The 16,046-nt window shown below is 41.8% G+C and overlaps 1 protein-coding gene and 1 long non-coding RNA gene across 3 annotated transcripts in view; both read left to right on the forward strand.

Annotated features, from left to right (window-relative positions):
- The window catches only part of LOC134881895 (protein jagged-2-like), a 47,590-nt gene extending 43,904 nt beyond the window's left edge, over nt 1-3,686 (forward strand). For both annotated transcript variants that reach the window (XM_063909488.1, XM_063909489.1), the window contains one exon: nt 180-3,686. In XM_063909488.1, coding sequence (XP_063765558.1) covers nt 180-673 — 494 coding nt within the window. In that variant the 3' untranslated portion in view covers nt 674-3,686. The remainder of the gene's footprint in view (nt 1-179) is intronic.
- Nucleotides 3,687-6,584: 2,898 nt separating this feature from the next.
- On the forward strand, nt 6,585-15,801 carry LOC134881997 (uncharacterized). Its single transcript, XR_010168107.1, has 4 exons — nt 6,585-6,703; nt 7,088-7,156; nt 7,725-7,808; nt 15,712-15,801. It is a non-coding gene; the product is annotated as an uncharacterized LOC134881997 (long non-coding RNA).
- Nucleotides 15,802-16,046: the final 245 nt, after the last annotated feature.

A 16,046-nucleotide genomic window follows, 5' to 3' on the forward strand; every position in this document is an offset into this window, starting at 1 on the left:
AAAACTGTATTTTCTTTTTTCTCATACTGCTTGAGCTGCAGCACCTCTTTTCACCCTCTGTCTGAAACCAGAAAAAAGCTAATATGCTAGCTTTTTTTGAGCATGTGAATTGGAGTGTTTTTATGAAATCTTTCTTAGTTAAATATCCTTCTAACATGTCCTTTGACTTCCTCCTGCAGGCTATCTGGTCCCGGTGCTGTGCGTGGTCTTCAGCCTCCTCTGGATCTTCTGCATCGTTGTTTGCGTTTGGTGGACGCGTAAGAGGAAGAAAGAGCGCGAGAGAGCGTCCCGATCCGAGGACACAACGGTCAACAACCGACTGGAGCCGCCGCGGAGCAACGCCCCCAAGGACAACCGCGACAAAGACATTCAGTACGAATGCAAGAAACTGATGGGCCCGTGCGACGGGGCCGAGGGCCAGGAGGAAGGAGAGCAGGAGGGGGAGCAGGAGGAAGATGAGGAGCTGGGCTTGGGGGAGAAGTGCCCGGCTCTAAAATGCCCCACAGCGGGGGCACAGGACAAGGGGCTGATGGCTAAGGGAGGGGTCATCTGCACGTCACGCAGCGCTCCGGTCAAGGCGCCGCACCGGACGGTGTACAGCCCCAAAGACAACCGGTGTAAAAACCTGAACGCAGCCAAGCTCAGCGAGGACATCAAAGACCACTATGTATGAACACGGGGAAAAACTGCAATGTCTTCAGAGACTTTTCAACTCTTAAAAGCACCAAAAGTGAAGATTACAGATGCTTTAATTTTCTATTTTTGTTTGTCACGCCTTATTTAACTCCTTTGTCTGCAGCACGGAGGCTTATTTTACCAAAAAACAAACCAAAAAAATACAGAAAAACCAACAAAAAAAAAAAACTCGGAAAATAAACATCACAGCTTCTTCTGGATTTTCTCGTCCCTGTTGGAATCGAGAAGAGTTTTCTTTTCAACGCTCCTGATTTTTTTGTGTTTACAAACTGTTTTCCACTCATCAGAACTGACGCTTCTCTTTTTTCTTTTGGTTTATCCTCTGAGATTGATCGGCTCATCGGCTGGCAGCTGTTAACATTATTTAATGTTCGGTGCTTTCGGCTCCTGTCTGCCTTAGCCCTAACGTGCGGGCCTTTTCTACGCTCTTCATATCATGTCTTTTTATAAAACAAAACTGAGAAAAAAAAGATTATATATTCTTGTAAGTCGTTGAAAGTTGGCACAGAGAATCCACCGTACCTGGCATGAGCATTTTTTTGTTTACATTCATAAACATCTTTTCCATTTCGTGTTAAGACTTATATCCTTTTGAATAATTATTTCTTTCTGCGAGTCTTCATGATTTTTCAGTATTTGCTTTGGTAGAAAAGTGCCTTCAGCCCTTGTTTTTTCCCTTGTTTTCTCGCCTCCTATAGATTTTATGCAGAATTTAAACACATATAAAGGGAAAGATGTCCTAGTAACAACTCTTCTAACGCAGTAAAGGTTATTTTCTTTGCGATGTACATATGTAAATATGAAGAAATGGCTGTGTATATTTGAATTCAGTAACTTAAGTGATGCTTTGTATCATAGTTATTCTAAAAGTTGTTTTTTTGTGGTTGTTTTTTTTTAATGATGTCATTCCGTTTCTTAGTGTCTGTTGGCACGACGACAGGTTTTATACAGATTTTTCGGACCGTGTCCAGGGTCCCACTGAATCATGAGCATCGGTTTAAAAAAGAAAACGGATCATGATTGTTTGTCTTTATGTGTTATGGTTATTTGTTACAGCTGTTGAGAACCCAAATACAGAGTTTGGAGTTCATCAGGCTTGTCATTATCATTGTGAGACGTTGTTCGGATCTGAGAGGTGTTCACTAACGAGCTACGAAAACTCCATCAGTCAACTTTTGGAAACTCCTTTCAATTCATTCAAATCTTTTTCTTTTTTTTAAAGGTATTTTTTGGGGCTTTTTGCCTTTTATTCGGATAGGACAGTGACAGGAAAGTGGGAGAGAGAGTCGGGGTGGGATCCGGAAAGGACCACGGGTCGGGAATCGAACCCGGGTCGCCGGCGTACGGTGCAGGTGCCCCAGCCAGTTGCGCCACGGCCGGGGCCATCAAATCTTTTTTTTCACCCCTAAATCAGAATTCCCCTTAAACTACAGGTTTCTGGAAGTCCTTACAACTACATGTGGCTTATGGGCCACCCTTCTTGCAATAATCCACCTCTTTAATCCATTTCATTCTTAGTAAACCTTCACAAAGTGATTATAAATGTCACTTATCTCAATGTTTGTTTTTATTAAGACACGTTCAAAATGATGCATTTCTTTGGAAAATACTGTTCCATTTTTCCACATTTCAAGCTGCGTTCACATCCTATGACTGTTTAAGAATTAAAAACACTCTGTTGGCATCCGGTTCAAAGCCGCAGAGCATCCTGTGCATTACAGGAGGGTAATAATGGGTGACTTGGCAGAAGCCAGCAGGCCAGGTTTCATGTTCAACAGTTTTAAAAAAGTATTCCTCTTAAAAGTATAGAGAAATTAAATATCAATGATGTCTTGTTCTTTGAAATGATGCTGCAGGTTAGAAAAAATTGCAGTAAGAAACAGGACTAGTTTATTTCTGCACTTGTTCCACTGCTTTCATGTAAAATGACTTGAGTTTTGTCCAAAATAACTCCTTCCTTTAATTATTTAATCATCCCAACATTAAGACAGCTACTCTATAGTTAAATACTGTATATTTTACAGATTTTACAACCGATAAATGTCATTTCAGTGTCCATTTTTCTCACAATGTTCCATCCCATCTGAATTTGAGAGACGGCCAGAATAATAAAGAATATTTAGGGACTCAAAACCACACACAATCCATTATTGATCTTAATAAGGGACTCCAAATTGCACAATATGGCACACAATCAATCATTCTATCTTAATTAGGGACTTCATATGGCGCGAAAACACTACAGTAGCCCTGTGGGTCTTAAACAGGCGCTGATGCCTCTGATTTCTATTTTCCATCCACAAACAACGTACAAGCAGCGCTGCGGTCTCTGTCTTCTAAAGCCTGCTCGTACTTCAGTTATAAATTCACTATTTTACAGTCTGTTGACAGTGGAGATGCCACGCAGGGCAGCGGGGTGTTTAGTGAGTATGAAAACCCTTCTTGTGCTGCACCCCCCTCCCCTCCTGAAGTGCCCTATTGCACGAAACTGACCCCCCCCCCCCATCACTGACGTATCAGAAGGTGTGAGGTTTTGAACGGACTCGCAGCGGATGAGTGTGAATCCTTGATGTGTCTCCCTGTTAAGCCCCGCATCTCCTCCTGTTTGTATTCTGGTCTAATGAAGGGAACAAGTTGTGTTGTTGTTGATGTTGTTGACTGTTGTGCTTGTCGTCCAGTGTTTGTAAAGAGTCTGTTTCTGCACTAAGAACACACAGGAGAAGAGAAAGTTCAAATTAAAATAAGTCAAATGTTGTCACTACATTTTGTTTTATGATTTTGTTTGAAAAGAATTCTGATGCAAATCGTGTTGAACCCAAATTCATATTCTGGCGGCAAATCTTGTGAGTCCCACAGGAGGGGCCGGACGTGCAGAACATTGTAATTATTTTGTACAAAATTTGGTAAAAGTCTTGGTTTGTTAGTGGATTTTTTTTTGTTTGTTCTTAGAACAACCCTATTATTTATTAAAGTATTTTATACCAAGTTCATTTTGCTTTGTCTCTTTTTTTTTGTCTGAACATAGTTTGAGAACAATGTTTCCTTAGCAACCAACCCTATGTTTAGCCACGCCCCCTTAGTGACCGTTGCTATGTCGACCAAGATTTCTCTAGAACTTGTAGTGCAGTTTGCCCTGATATCTGTGGCAGCTTTATCTTTATAAATGTGTGGCCATTTTTTAAACAAAACAGCCCTTTAGTTAAGAGGGATACACAAAAGCAGCTTTCATTTCCCTCCGAAGGCTGGCAGATTTTAGCTAGTTAGGTAGTTAGCTAGTTAGCCAGTTAGCTAGTTATATAAATAGCATTAAGTCCACAACCCTTCACTAAGCCCCGCCCCCTTAGTGACCGTTGCTATGTCGACCAAGATTTCTCTAGAACTTGTAGTGCAGTTTGCCCTGATATCTGTGGCAGCTTTATCCTTATAAATGTGTGACCATTTTGAAACAAAACAGCCCTTTAGTTAAGAGGGATACACAAAAGCAGCTTTCTTTTCCCTCCGAAGGCTGGCAGATTTTAGTTAGTTAGGTAGTTAGCTAGTTAGCCAGTTAGCTAGTTATCTAAATAGCATTAAGTCCACCAACCCTTCACTAAGCCCCGCCCCCTTAGTTACTGTTGCTATGCGGACCAAGATCTCTCTTGTACTTTCTAGGCAGTTTACAAAGATAACTGAGAGATTTAGCTTTATAAATGTGTGACAGACTGATATACCAAAGCAGCTTTTATATTCCCTCATAAGGCTGTCACATTTTATCTATAAGCTAGTTAGCGGTTAAGGTCATGATGTTGGAAAACTCCTGCTGACTTGAATGAAAACCCTGGAAAAAAGTCATTGCTACATGTATGATATAACTCAGGACAGTTTAATACAGTAAAAAGGGAATACATAGTAAGTTATGTGAAAACGTATGCCAAATATTAGCTTGCCCTACTGTTCACTGTACATGCTGTGTCAAACCTGGTGTTACTTTGACATTAGAGGAGTTGAGGATGACGATTATCTATTTAAGTCCCATCAAGTTTCATAAAGACTAGACAGGACCACCATTTTAACCTGAAATCTAAAGTGTTTGATTAAAGGAATATTTGTGGACAGATATAACTCATTATCGGAAGCTTTGTACTAAAATGAGATATCCAGATTAAGTAAAACATGTAAAAAGTCATGTGTAGTTTTAAAAGAAACTATTGATTTTATTTTAAGTTGTAAAAGTAAAGTCTTAACACTCAACACGGTCTCCAAGTACCCATCCACCACCTCTCTGCCTCCCGCCTCGTTTAGCGGCAGTCCAATGAGGTGAGTCCTTGGCGGGCCTCCATCTGTCCCTCTAATGACACTGTGGGAAATGATTAACATTAGCCCGCTCTGCATGGAGGCCTTCCAACAGCTGTGTTGGACATCCATAATGCTTGGCGGGACGTTATGTGCCGTGCTGTATGTTCATTAACCAGGCAGTTGTTTTGGGAAGAATGGGAAACGTGTCTGGAATCCTGGAGGATCGCCGCTCGGGTCACATGCACGAACCAAACGCACGACGGCTGACCTACTTGGAGAGAATTACAATGACGGAGAAGCAGAGATGGTGTTGTAGTAGAAGGAGGATGGGCCCATGGTGGCATGATGGTCGCGTGGCATACTACAATGCAGCGTGTAAGTTGAAACCAGATTCCTCCAGGAGCTGCTTATAGTGAAGGCTGCTGGTTTTCCATGCTGCACGGTGGGCTTCATCATGATTCATGTCAGTGTCAGAGAGTGTGTGCTGGAGCTTTTGAACAGAGCATTACAATAAAACAGTCCTGGATTATGCGGAAGCTGCAAATAAGTTGATCTGAGAAGTTTATTCTTGTCATTTAAATTGCAGTGGACAAACTAATCCTCCTAAAAGGTCCATTTAGTAGATATTCTGGACCTTAGCATGATATCAACAATCCTCATCTATAACCCAGTTGTCATAAAGACATCATATAGTTTCCATTTCCATTTATTCTGAACACTTTAAGATCTTCTTGTCTATGTTGGGGCATCTACAATTGAAAGACATCTGGCGAAACTAATCAGGAAGAATCAATAAGGACCTTTTGGCTTTTACACCCAAGCCAATCAGCTATCTGCTTCCTTATTGCGAGTGGGAACCAGGCACCTTGCTGGTTTGCTACCCTGGCTCAAAAATGGTGTGACATGCTTCTCATTGACATCAGGAGAGCAGAAAGTCTACACATCTTCTGGCAGAAACAGGGAACTCACCTGTCTCCACTTCACAAGCCATTAAAATTACACAAACGAACAAAAAACAGAAAGGAAAACGATTGGATTTCCCCCTTTTTCAATCATTTGTACATGTTTTCTTTCAGCGACCCATACTGTAACTTTTCCAGTGTTTTGTCAAGACAGATTTGAAAAACCTTAACCTTCCTTACATATAAAACTCATGCTACCAGAGTGATGATATTATATCTTATGATCATACTTGGGTGGATCTTAATGATGCAGGTGGATGTTAGTTTCTATTTTATTTTAGATTTAGACTTTTGGTGCCTCAAATTGTGTTGTGTTTACCCGCCCATTTGAATGACCAACATATGTTGTATTTATCTGTTATGTTTATTTAAACCCATCTGTTGTGGACTACGTCTGATTCCTAAACAAGACGTTGGAATATACAAATACAATTCATCATTTCTTTTACAAGAAACAACATCATCAGTCTTTCTGTCTCAAGCCACAGATTGTAAAAAACAACAACAAAAAGAACTTAATTTGAAAGCAGCATTTAGCTCGTGCTTGTCAGTCATTGGCCGTTTTACCTGTCACTCAATCCTGCCACCATCTTTCATTGGCTAGGCCACATGGCATCAGGTTAGCCAATGAGCAGCAGATATCTCCAACTGGTGACATTCAACAGGAGTTTCAGGAAGTGGTTTATTTAGTGATATTTGAGCAACAATAAAAATATAAGTAACAGAGCAGTGAAAACACAAGATGTTGAGGAAGCTGAAGTTACACTTTGGTGAGTTTTTGGTGGAGTTTCACTGTCAAATTGTTTGCTGTTTATGAAAGGCCACCACATGGAAAGGTCTCTGTGTGAGAGGGTGAGGAAGTGAAACGTTTTTCCACCTTCTGTCTCCAGATAAGGAGGATGAGTTCTGCAGTGAAGCTTTATATTTAGACAACCTTATGTTTATAAAGTTCATGAGTCATACTGTAGGCTGAAAGTCTTGTTTATTTAACATGCATTGACTTTAAGTTTGATGATCAGTTAAGTGAAGCTTGATTATTAATGTGACACACCTGTAAAGATCACACTACTACTGCTTTGTTGTCACTGTTCAGTTGAATTGAATATATTTTATAGACAGTCATGTTACTGTGTCCATTTTTTGTGTCTCTGAAGTTTTTAGTCGCACTCATCTGGAAACCTGGGCTCGGACTACACAGATTTGACCTCCAAAGGAGACAGAAGGTATATGATGGACTGCTGTTGTCTTTGTCATTTATAATTGAAGGGTAGTTGCTTGAAATGTCTGTAAATGTGTCTCCTTATATTGCTTTACTCGAGCAAATACACACTTTTCGTACCAAAGGTATTTATTATGATGAAAAAAATTTGTTCTGATCGGTCTAAATCCTTGAACTCTTGTACACAAATACACTTAAGATGTGCTTATTAAATGTCTTTCATATGATTATTATTGCAGTAAAGGTTGGTAAAACACTTCCACCAAAGGAAACTCCAACATCTAAGTTTAAAAATAAGCCACAGCATCACCTAATATAAAGATGCAGTTTACAGCACAGTGCAGCAGTAGAGACACTGATCTGTTCAGGTGAGTTTCCTGTCGCCTGGATGTCAAACTGCCATAAATCCAGTGGCACGCTCGGACACCACTAAAGCTCCATCACGGCTTCAAGGTCCATTTGATGTTCGTCCTCTTGGATCATTCGAATGACCAACACAATGCGGTCTCCGTGGTGATGCGATGGTTTAGCTTGATGTTTAACAGAAAGTCTCACCTTCTGCCTCCACACAGACGGCTCACTGTGGCAAATAATCTGCTGAAGATGGATGGCTGCCATGCCGCCGTCTCCAGGAGCAGTGGAACCATCAGTTCCAGGTAAGAGCAGCAGAGTGACTAAGATGGATGGATCTCACAGAGCAGGGGCTTTTAAGGTCATCTTGCAGGCGGTTGCACATAAGATCTGAAGCTATCACATTAATTGTTGTCCTATATTCATAGACCAAAAATCTGAATAAAGAGTCATTTACCAGCTTTTAAACTCCATGCGAGATAAAACTGAGATGAAGTTTGGATGGAAAAAAACCCCATTACTGTCTTGAACCAGAATGTCTGTTTTTGCCAGCAGAAACAGACAAACCTGATGTCCAGCAAACCCTAAGAGCAGTTTGTCTTGTTGAATATTTTAGTTATTGCGTCTCCACTTGATACAGGTAAATCAAAAAGGGTTACTTCCCAGTAGCTTTCAGAAATTCTCCAACGCATATCATTTTGATCACCGTTTTTGTACCAAACTATGAGCACTCTCACTGAATTGTACTTATAATGAAAATGGGGTTACAAATGAATCTGCTGCTTCTTCTTGTGTAAAAAAAAAGGATGATGTTTGAGCACCTTAGATGTGTCATTTGGTGAAATCAAAAATCAGCTTAGGATACAATCATATCTTGCATTGAGGTCATATATTTTCTATTTTACCACCAAACTCCAGTTATTTAATCAAACTACCTTTTTTAGGCCAACAAAAGTACCAATCAAATGGAACGATTGAATAGGGAACAGGAATAGTTGTCATGCTTATCTGAGCGTGGTTGCACACCGGAAAGTGCCCATAAATATCAGAATCAAACCTAAAACATTAGACTGTGATAGCTTTGTAGTAATATCTCGGTCAAATCTGAGGTGTTCCCCGACCTGCTGCTGTGGCTCTTCTTGGTTTTTAAAACACAGCGACCCAGATATAATGAAGCTGAGAGGCTCAATGAATCCCCAGCAGCCTCCTGCTTCACACACACACTCACAGACCTCAGTCCACACACACCTGTTTCCACTGGATCACAAGCAGTAGTCTAACACACTCGAGTGATGATGAAATACTGCTGCAACCTCTGCTGCTGGACCAGCTCCCCATGAGTCTGTGGAGTGGCCACATCTCCAAATAATGTTTTCATGTTTCCACGTAGCATTTCATTAGCGCTTTTAGCATGTGTTGTAAATGTTGATATTTGTGCGCAGTACGAGTAACTCAGATCTTTACAGTCCTTTGATTATGTCCACAAATACTATTCTTGTAACAGCATTATGATATATACTGAAAACGCTCTTTCCAGCCCCACACACTGACACAATCAGTCCTTGTTTTTGTATTTTGCCCCAAAGCGATCTTTGATATTGTTCTTACATATTTCATTCTGTTCATTACTGACATTCATTATAAAAATGTTCACCTCACCCATCCACTAATGGATTGCACCTGGGCTCAAAATGTTTCCAAACATCTTTACCTGCCTGAAGGAGTGCTGTTCCATAAAGAATGCTCGGGTGTCAGAAGTTGTCAAATGATTTGCGACGCTATGTGATAACACCATTATCATCCGGACCCTGATGAACCAATCTGACATGTTGGAAGCTGTTAAAGACTCTGTCGTTCTGTATCATGTTACGGGGGGGGGGGGGGCTAGCACATGGAGCAGGAGACAGGGAGGAAGCAGGAATGCTCAGCGGAGCTCCTGAGGACAGCAGGAGAGCCGGATTCCTCCTCAGAGCGACCACGCCTCAGCCTCTCAGCTGGCGGAGCGCCCTCCGACTCCTCCCAGGGTTAGGGCCGACTCCACATGTTCAAACGGAGATGAAAGGCCCCCGGTAGGAAGGTTGTCAATGCCAATACCAACCGCCTGCCAAGTAAGCCCTGCTCTGCACCGCTCTCCCAGATGTTCCTGACACTGAATATTCTCCTGTTCCCCGCTCCCCGGGGACCAGGAGGGAGCCTCCGCTTGACCCCTGCACATCAAAGTGTGGAGGAGGACTCAAAACAACGAGCACTTCCAAAGAGGGAAGGAGAGGTGTGTGTGTGTGTGTGTGTGTGTGTGTTCGTTCAAGGAGGGTAAGAAGTGGGTTGGGTCGCTCATCAGAATAGCTGATGTGGGTGTGCCTTCAGAGAGAATGGAAAAGGCTAACGCATACTTTGAGCAAACACCGGCATCCTTCTGCTAACAGTTTCATTCATACCGTGCCATACTGTACTGTGTACGCATGAGCAGTGATTGATTCCCTGTTCATGTCAACACCCTCTGACTGGTGCTGAAAGTATTCATATCTGCAAGTAAAAGTACAAATTTAGAAGGGCCGACAGTGATTTTCATTCAGAGTGATATGGAATATTAGATTATTGTCCCTGATGCATTAACACGTTCTGTATTTTTTGAAAGGCTTTATTGTCTTCTGCATGAGAAAACGTAAGTCCCGAGCTCCTCCAACAATGCAACATAATATATATTGATGACCCAGTGGGGGTTCTCCAGGTCAGGAGAAAGTCCAGCTTCCTCCTCCTCCCCTCCGCTACCTCCTCCAGATTGTCCAGTTTTACTCCAACTACAGACCTAGCCTGTCAGTGTCCCTTTTTGTAGGTGTTTAAATACTCCTTAATTCAAAGTTAAGTTGCCAACTTTTTCCAGAGATTTCAACCATAAATCATGCAGATTGAGGGGTTTTCCCTTCCCTGTAATATCGGCCAGCTAACCAATCAGAGCAGACTGGGCTCTGGTTTCAGACAGAGGGTGAAAAGAGGTGCTGCAGCACAGGCAGTTTGAGAAAAATAAAGAGCTTTTTGAGCTTTAAAGCATAGAGACATGTCCCAATAGAAGCACAAAATACAAGATATGAACCTGAGAATGAGCAGAATAGGGCCCCTTTACAAATAAGGGCTACATCCAGACATCAGGTTATAGTTTCCCCTGGAAATGGTTCCCGTTGCTTTGTGACTTTCTTGCAGCACGTTTGTATTTTTTCTAATTGCTATGCATTTGCTGTCAACGTATTGAAAATGATTCTTTATTTGTAAAGAATGAAAAATGAAATTGCTGGATTTAAAATGAGGGTTATAAAACTGTACTGAACAATCACATGCCCAGCACACCTTTAGTCAGATGAAAGGGAGGTTTTCCAACAGGAGCCAATGAGTGTGATCCAACCTGGATTGCCTTCTTCTGCTTTTGATCCAAACATAGAATCAGAAAATATTTGTGTAGGTAAGCAATTGGAAGAAGTAATAAATTAAAACGCACAGGGTGTTCAGTCGGAATACAGAGAAGAGTAACTTCATCTCCTTTTGAAATCGAATGAGTTTGATGTGGCACGCCTCGCTCACATGCAAACCGCCTGAGGCTGCACATTTTATAGACAAGCCTCAACTGAGAGAGGAACGCCGTAAGTCCCAACATCATCCACCCATTCATCTCGACAAATGGACTGGATCATGTCAGGGTTTCACTGCACGCTCCTAATGAAAGCTGCGGAGACGCCCGTACAGGAAGGAGGAGAGAGGGGCTCATTGTGATGCTGTAACTCATTATGTTCAGGTGCTTACACACTGCGTGCCACACACTGTTAATTTGTCAAGTGATGTTGGCTTGTATGTTTCCATTAGGCCAGAAAGATAGCCCGGGGGGTGGGGGGGAGCAGGGGTTCCACTGGGCTTGTTGGTCGTAAATCTCACTGTGGTTTCTGCACTCGCACGTAAAGACGGCAATATCCTGAGCCCGTATCTTAAATCAAATACTGTAATTTAAACAGAACTCTGTTAAACACAAGTTAAAAGAGAGTTACATATTTTTACAAGACCTGACAAAATATGTGCATGTGAGATACTGGTATTTTTATACATTGGAAGTGTTTGATGTACAGATTAACTTTACAGCATTATTTAACCCCCCAAAATAAAGTACTATATCATTAAATATGTCTAATTTCAAATTAAATGCATTTAAAAATATTTTAGCTCTTTCGATTTCATAAATAGTATCCATGTATATTAATATATTTAGTGTATATATATTATAATTAAAGGAAATGGAAACACACAACTAACATTGACAGAAATATAGAAAAAAGGACTATAAATGTTTACAGTATTTTATTCTAAGGACATGTCAAATATGAATTTATATATAGTCAAATAATATTTATAAAAGCCTGAACATATAAAGTATATATAAGTGAATGTTCATATGTAAATATATTCCAATAATATTAAAGTTTATATAAATAAAAGGCTTTTTGGACATAAAGAGCTTGTAAAAAGGTCACAGTAAAAGCACAAAATATGAACCTGAAAATTTGCATGAAATGGCCCCTTTTTTAATAATGAAACTGCATCTGACTTTCAGCAGTGTGAACCAGATCTGACTCTCTGACCTTTCACTCCCCTCTCTTTCAGCTTGTACTGCACACACACAGACCCACACACACACACACGGCACGGGTCGGGCCTTACGTCATGCCATCAGCACGCTGTGAGGTGGAGGCCCGGGCGTTTTGGTGAGGCAGCCTGATGGAGCCCTGTGTCATCAGTTGGCCGGAGGTGCAACAATAAGGCTTTAATGCGTGATTAAGTCCCGAATCAGCTCTCATTATGAGTGAGCATGTCAACCGTGAGTGCAGCGCGTCGCCCTTTCAGAAACTGAACCCTGCATCCAAATCCACCCCCCACCCCCACACCCCGCTCTGAACTCGCACACTGGCTCTGCTGCTGCTTCTGTCTTCTTCTGCTTCTTGATTTTAAGCTTCAACACGCAACCTTTCAACATGAGTCAGCACATTTTGTAGGTAAATTCTCGCACCCCGCTGTCGTTCAACTTAATGAAGCTGTCTGAAACACGGAGCCTGAAGCCGAGCTAGACGCCATCCCAACATGATTACTGAGCAGTAGATTGGCAATATGTCAATTCCCTATTAAACCAATTCAAAACATTCACCATGAAGTTGGGTTTTTAAATGAGTTTTGTTTGCCCTTGTGTGTTACCAATTTGAATTCCCTGTATGGTAATGACCTCTGACCCCCCCTTCAATGAAAACAAGAGCTCAAGTCATTCAAACACCATTGGAAAAAGAACTCATACCTTCTGCTTGGCTGGAAAATCTCTTGGCTAAAGCGACCTAGAACTGATTCATGCAACAGGACTAGGCTTTCGCTACTGCTAACTAAATGCATTGAGTTCTGATCACTTAAATATGTTTCCAATAGTAAACTTATCCATAAATACCTAAATAATCAGACTCCCAGGAGTTCAATGACTTGAGGTGGGTCTCTGGTGGATATCTTGTAGTTTAAGATAAATAATTGGGTTCTTTTTATAGTTTTTTTTGCATGTTAATTTTCTATAATGGTAGGAACAAGTTTTGCAAATGAGCTTAGGATGAACATGTGGTATGCACAATATGAAAAAAAGATACGAACAAATAGAAAGAGTCTCCTAAAAAGAGATGCATCTGTTTCCGTCTGGATCTTTTGCTCCTATAGCACAGGGAGGCTGTGGCACTGTGGGTTAGTGCGTTGATGTGTGGAGTCTGGGAGCACTGCTTCAATCCTCGCTGCAGTCAGCATGATATTGTGTCTCTGGGCAAGACAGCCCAAATTGCTCCTGTGGGGATTGTCCACAGTATTGAATTTAATGTAAGCCGCTTTGGATAAAAGCCTCTAACAACTGACATGCAATGTAAAAATGTAATGTATAGCATGTTGAGGTGTGCCTGTTTCAGGTAAAGAGGGAAACCAGAGAGTTTTTCATGGAGGAAGGTTCCCTTATAGCTGCTGATTTTGAGCGTGCTTCTGCTTGAATTTAAGGATTAATGGTTTGATGAAGTGTCACCACCCTTGGTCTGCTAAAGCCCTTCTAATAGCTCTTTCCAAATATTTGACAGTTTTACTGTTTGCCATTCCACTATAAACTTCAATGCTCCAAACTGTTTTCCTGTCTGCTTATCTCCTCATCTTTTCCCGATCAGAGCTTTCGCTTCTTCTCGTTTATCTCATTGAATCGTCTCCAAAGTGAAACACTGCACTCGTCTGTGTGTTCCTGAATTTGCCTCAGTTGCCTCTGATGTGTCCTTCCGCTCCACTCCTCTTCCTTATCTCATCAGACTCCATCTGAAATATGGATCCAAAAAAAAAAAGAAAAGAGGGGCAGCAGTGGCTCAGTCAGTAGGGACTTGGTCTTGGGACCGAAAGGGTCGCCGGTTCACGTCCCGATCGGACCAAAAAAATAAATAAATATGGAGTGAGCTGGAGAGGTGCCAGTTCTCCTCCTAGGCCACTGCCGAGGTGCCCTTGAGCAAGGCAGCTAACCTCTATCTGCTCCCTTGGCGCCGGGTACCTGGCTGCCTCTGCTCTGCCTCTCTATGTGGGTTGTGTGTGCATGTATTTCCTCTGTGTTTGTGCATGTATATCCTCTGTGTGTTTAATGTGTGTCAACACAACAGAGTAGAGAAAGCAATTTCCCTGTAAGGGATTAATAAAGTATGTCTTCTTCTTCTTCTTCTTCATCTCTCTACACAAACAACGGGCCACACCTGTAACATTAAATCTGCCACCTTCATAAGGAAAGCATCCCTCCACTCCACTCCCCTCGGGATTTGAGAGTAGCTGAAATAAAACATGTTGAGGTGTGCCTGTTTCAGGTATAGAGGGAAACCAGAGAGTTTTTCATGGAGGAAGGTTCCCTTATAGCTGCAGTTTTGATGATTTTAGGCGTGCTTCTGCTTGAATTTGAGGATTAATGGTTCATCTTTGGTTTAATGAAGTGTCACCACCCTTGGGCTGCTAAAGCCCTTCTAATAGCTCTTTCCAAATATTTGACAGTTTTACTGTTTGGCTGTCAATCCACAAGCAATTCTTCAGATTGCAGGTTTAGAAATTGTATATTCAACTACAAGGAGGTCTGAGGAAGACGGACGTGAGGATTCTTGTAGATTACTCTAAAAGGCCTTTTTCTAATCACCGGCAGATGTTTAATTCTATTTAGGTTTATTCCCTGATCCCATTTGACTGAAGCCTCCGAGCATGATACGGATGTCTTATTCATTTGCAAGCATGATGTGACTTTCAGCACACATGCAACACACACACAAACATTTATTTTATGATAAACATGAGGTTTCCGATGATTACCATGTGAGACGCAGTCCCTCTGTTGTCCATCTGTGACACACAGTAAACACACACACATATCTGCCAATGCTGTATACTAATACCCACAGTGGAGTAGTACCAGAGTAGTTGTTCTCATACCGCCTGCGTTGCAGCACCTCTTTTCACCCTCCGTCTGAAACCAGAGCCCAGTCTGCTCTGATTGGTTAGCTGGCCAGCTCTGTTGCGATTAGTCAACCGCTTAGAGAGGTCCCGCCCCTTAACCCATTACGTACAATCTGGTGGAGCACTAGCGAATTGAGCATGGGTCTTACATAGTGATGTCACTATATTCCGTAAGTGAAAAAGGAGTCCAATGGAGGCGTTTCAGGCGGAGGGCAGCGTGGGAGAGAAACTCCCTCTGGAGAGAACACAGAACACCTTTCTCAGACCATATTCATGCACACAAACCTATATAACACACTACAGGTTAGGGAAAACCCCCCAAAAGCCTAACAGGGCCAATCACAACAGAGCCTTCTGGTTTCAGAGGGTGATAGGAGTTGCTGCAGCACAGGCAGTATGAGAAAAAAAAGAAGTGTTTTTGAACATTAAAGCATGGAGACAGGAGAGACACTGAATACTAATCTGAACCTGAGAATGACCGTATTATGTCCTCTTTAAATTGTGTTTCTGCGTGGCTGTGTAATGCTTGTCATGACTTAGGTCAAATCTTACCGATGATTCGCTGACGCTCAGGTATAAACATGGAGTCTAATCGGTGATGGGTTTGGCAGACCCTCTAATGTTCTGTTTTAGTATCTTCAGTCTGATTGAACACGTCACTGCTGAGTCTGTCTTTTGTAATCTTCCCCACAGGAAAAGCAAACTGATGTTTGTTTCTTCAGTTTAACCGATGATTCATTGGATTTTTGGTCCCAACACTGAAGACCTACCACTGAAGCGGGGTTAGGCTGTTTGTTGTTTTTCTTCGGAGATGAACTAAAATGGTATCCGCACTTTTGCAGTAGGTCTGCCAAGCTATTGTACAATCTATACTTCTAACCACAGCAGCTGTCAAAGTAGAGGGAAGTCGTGTATAAACATGGATCAACCTGACAGGGGAACTGGACCAGCACATAAATCTTCTCCTCAGTTCCTCGGCTTTGATATCCCACAACAGAAAGACCTGTGTTTTCCCACCCTGCGAGTGA

Source organism: Eleginops maclovinus, chromosome 19 (genome assembly GCF_036324505.1).
Source record: "Eleginops maclovinus isolate JMC-PN-2008 ecotype Puerto Natales chromosome 19, JC_Emac_rtc_rv5, whole genome shotgun sequence".
NCBI classification, from domain to species: domain Eukaryota; kingdom Metazoa; phylum Chordata; class Actinopteri; order Perciformes; family Eleginopidae; genus Eleginops; species Eleginops maclovinus.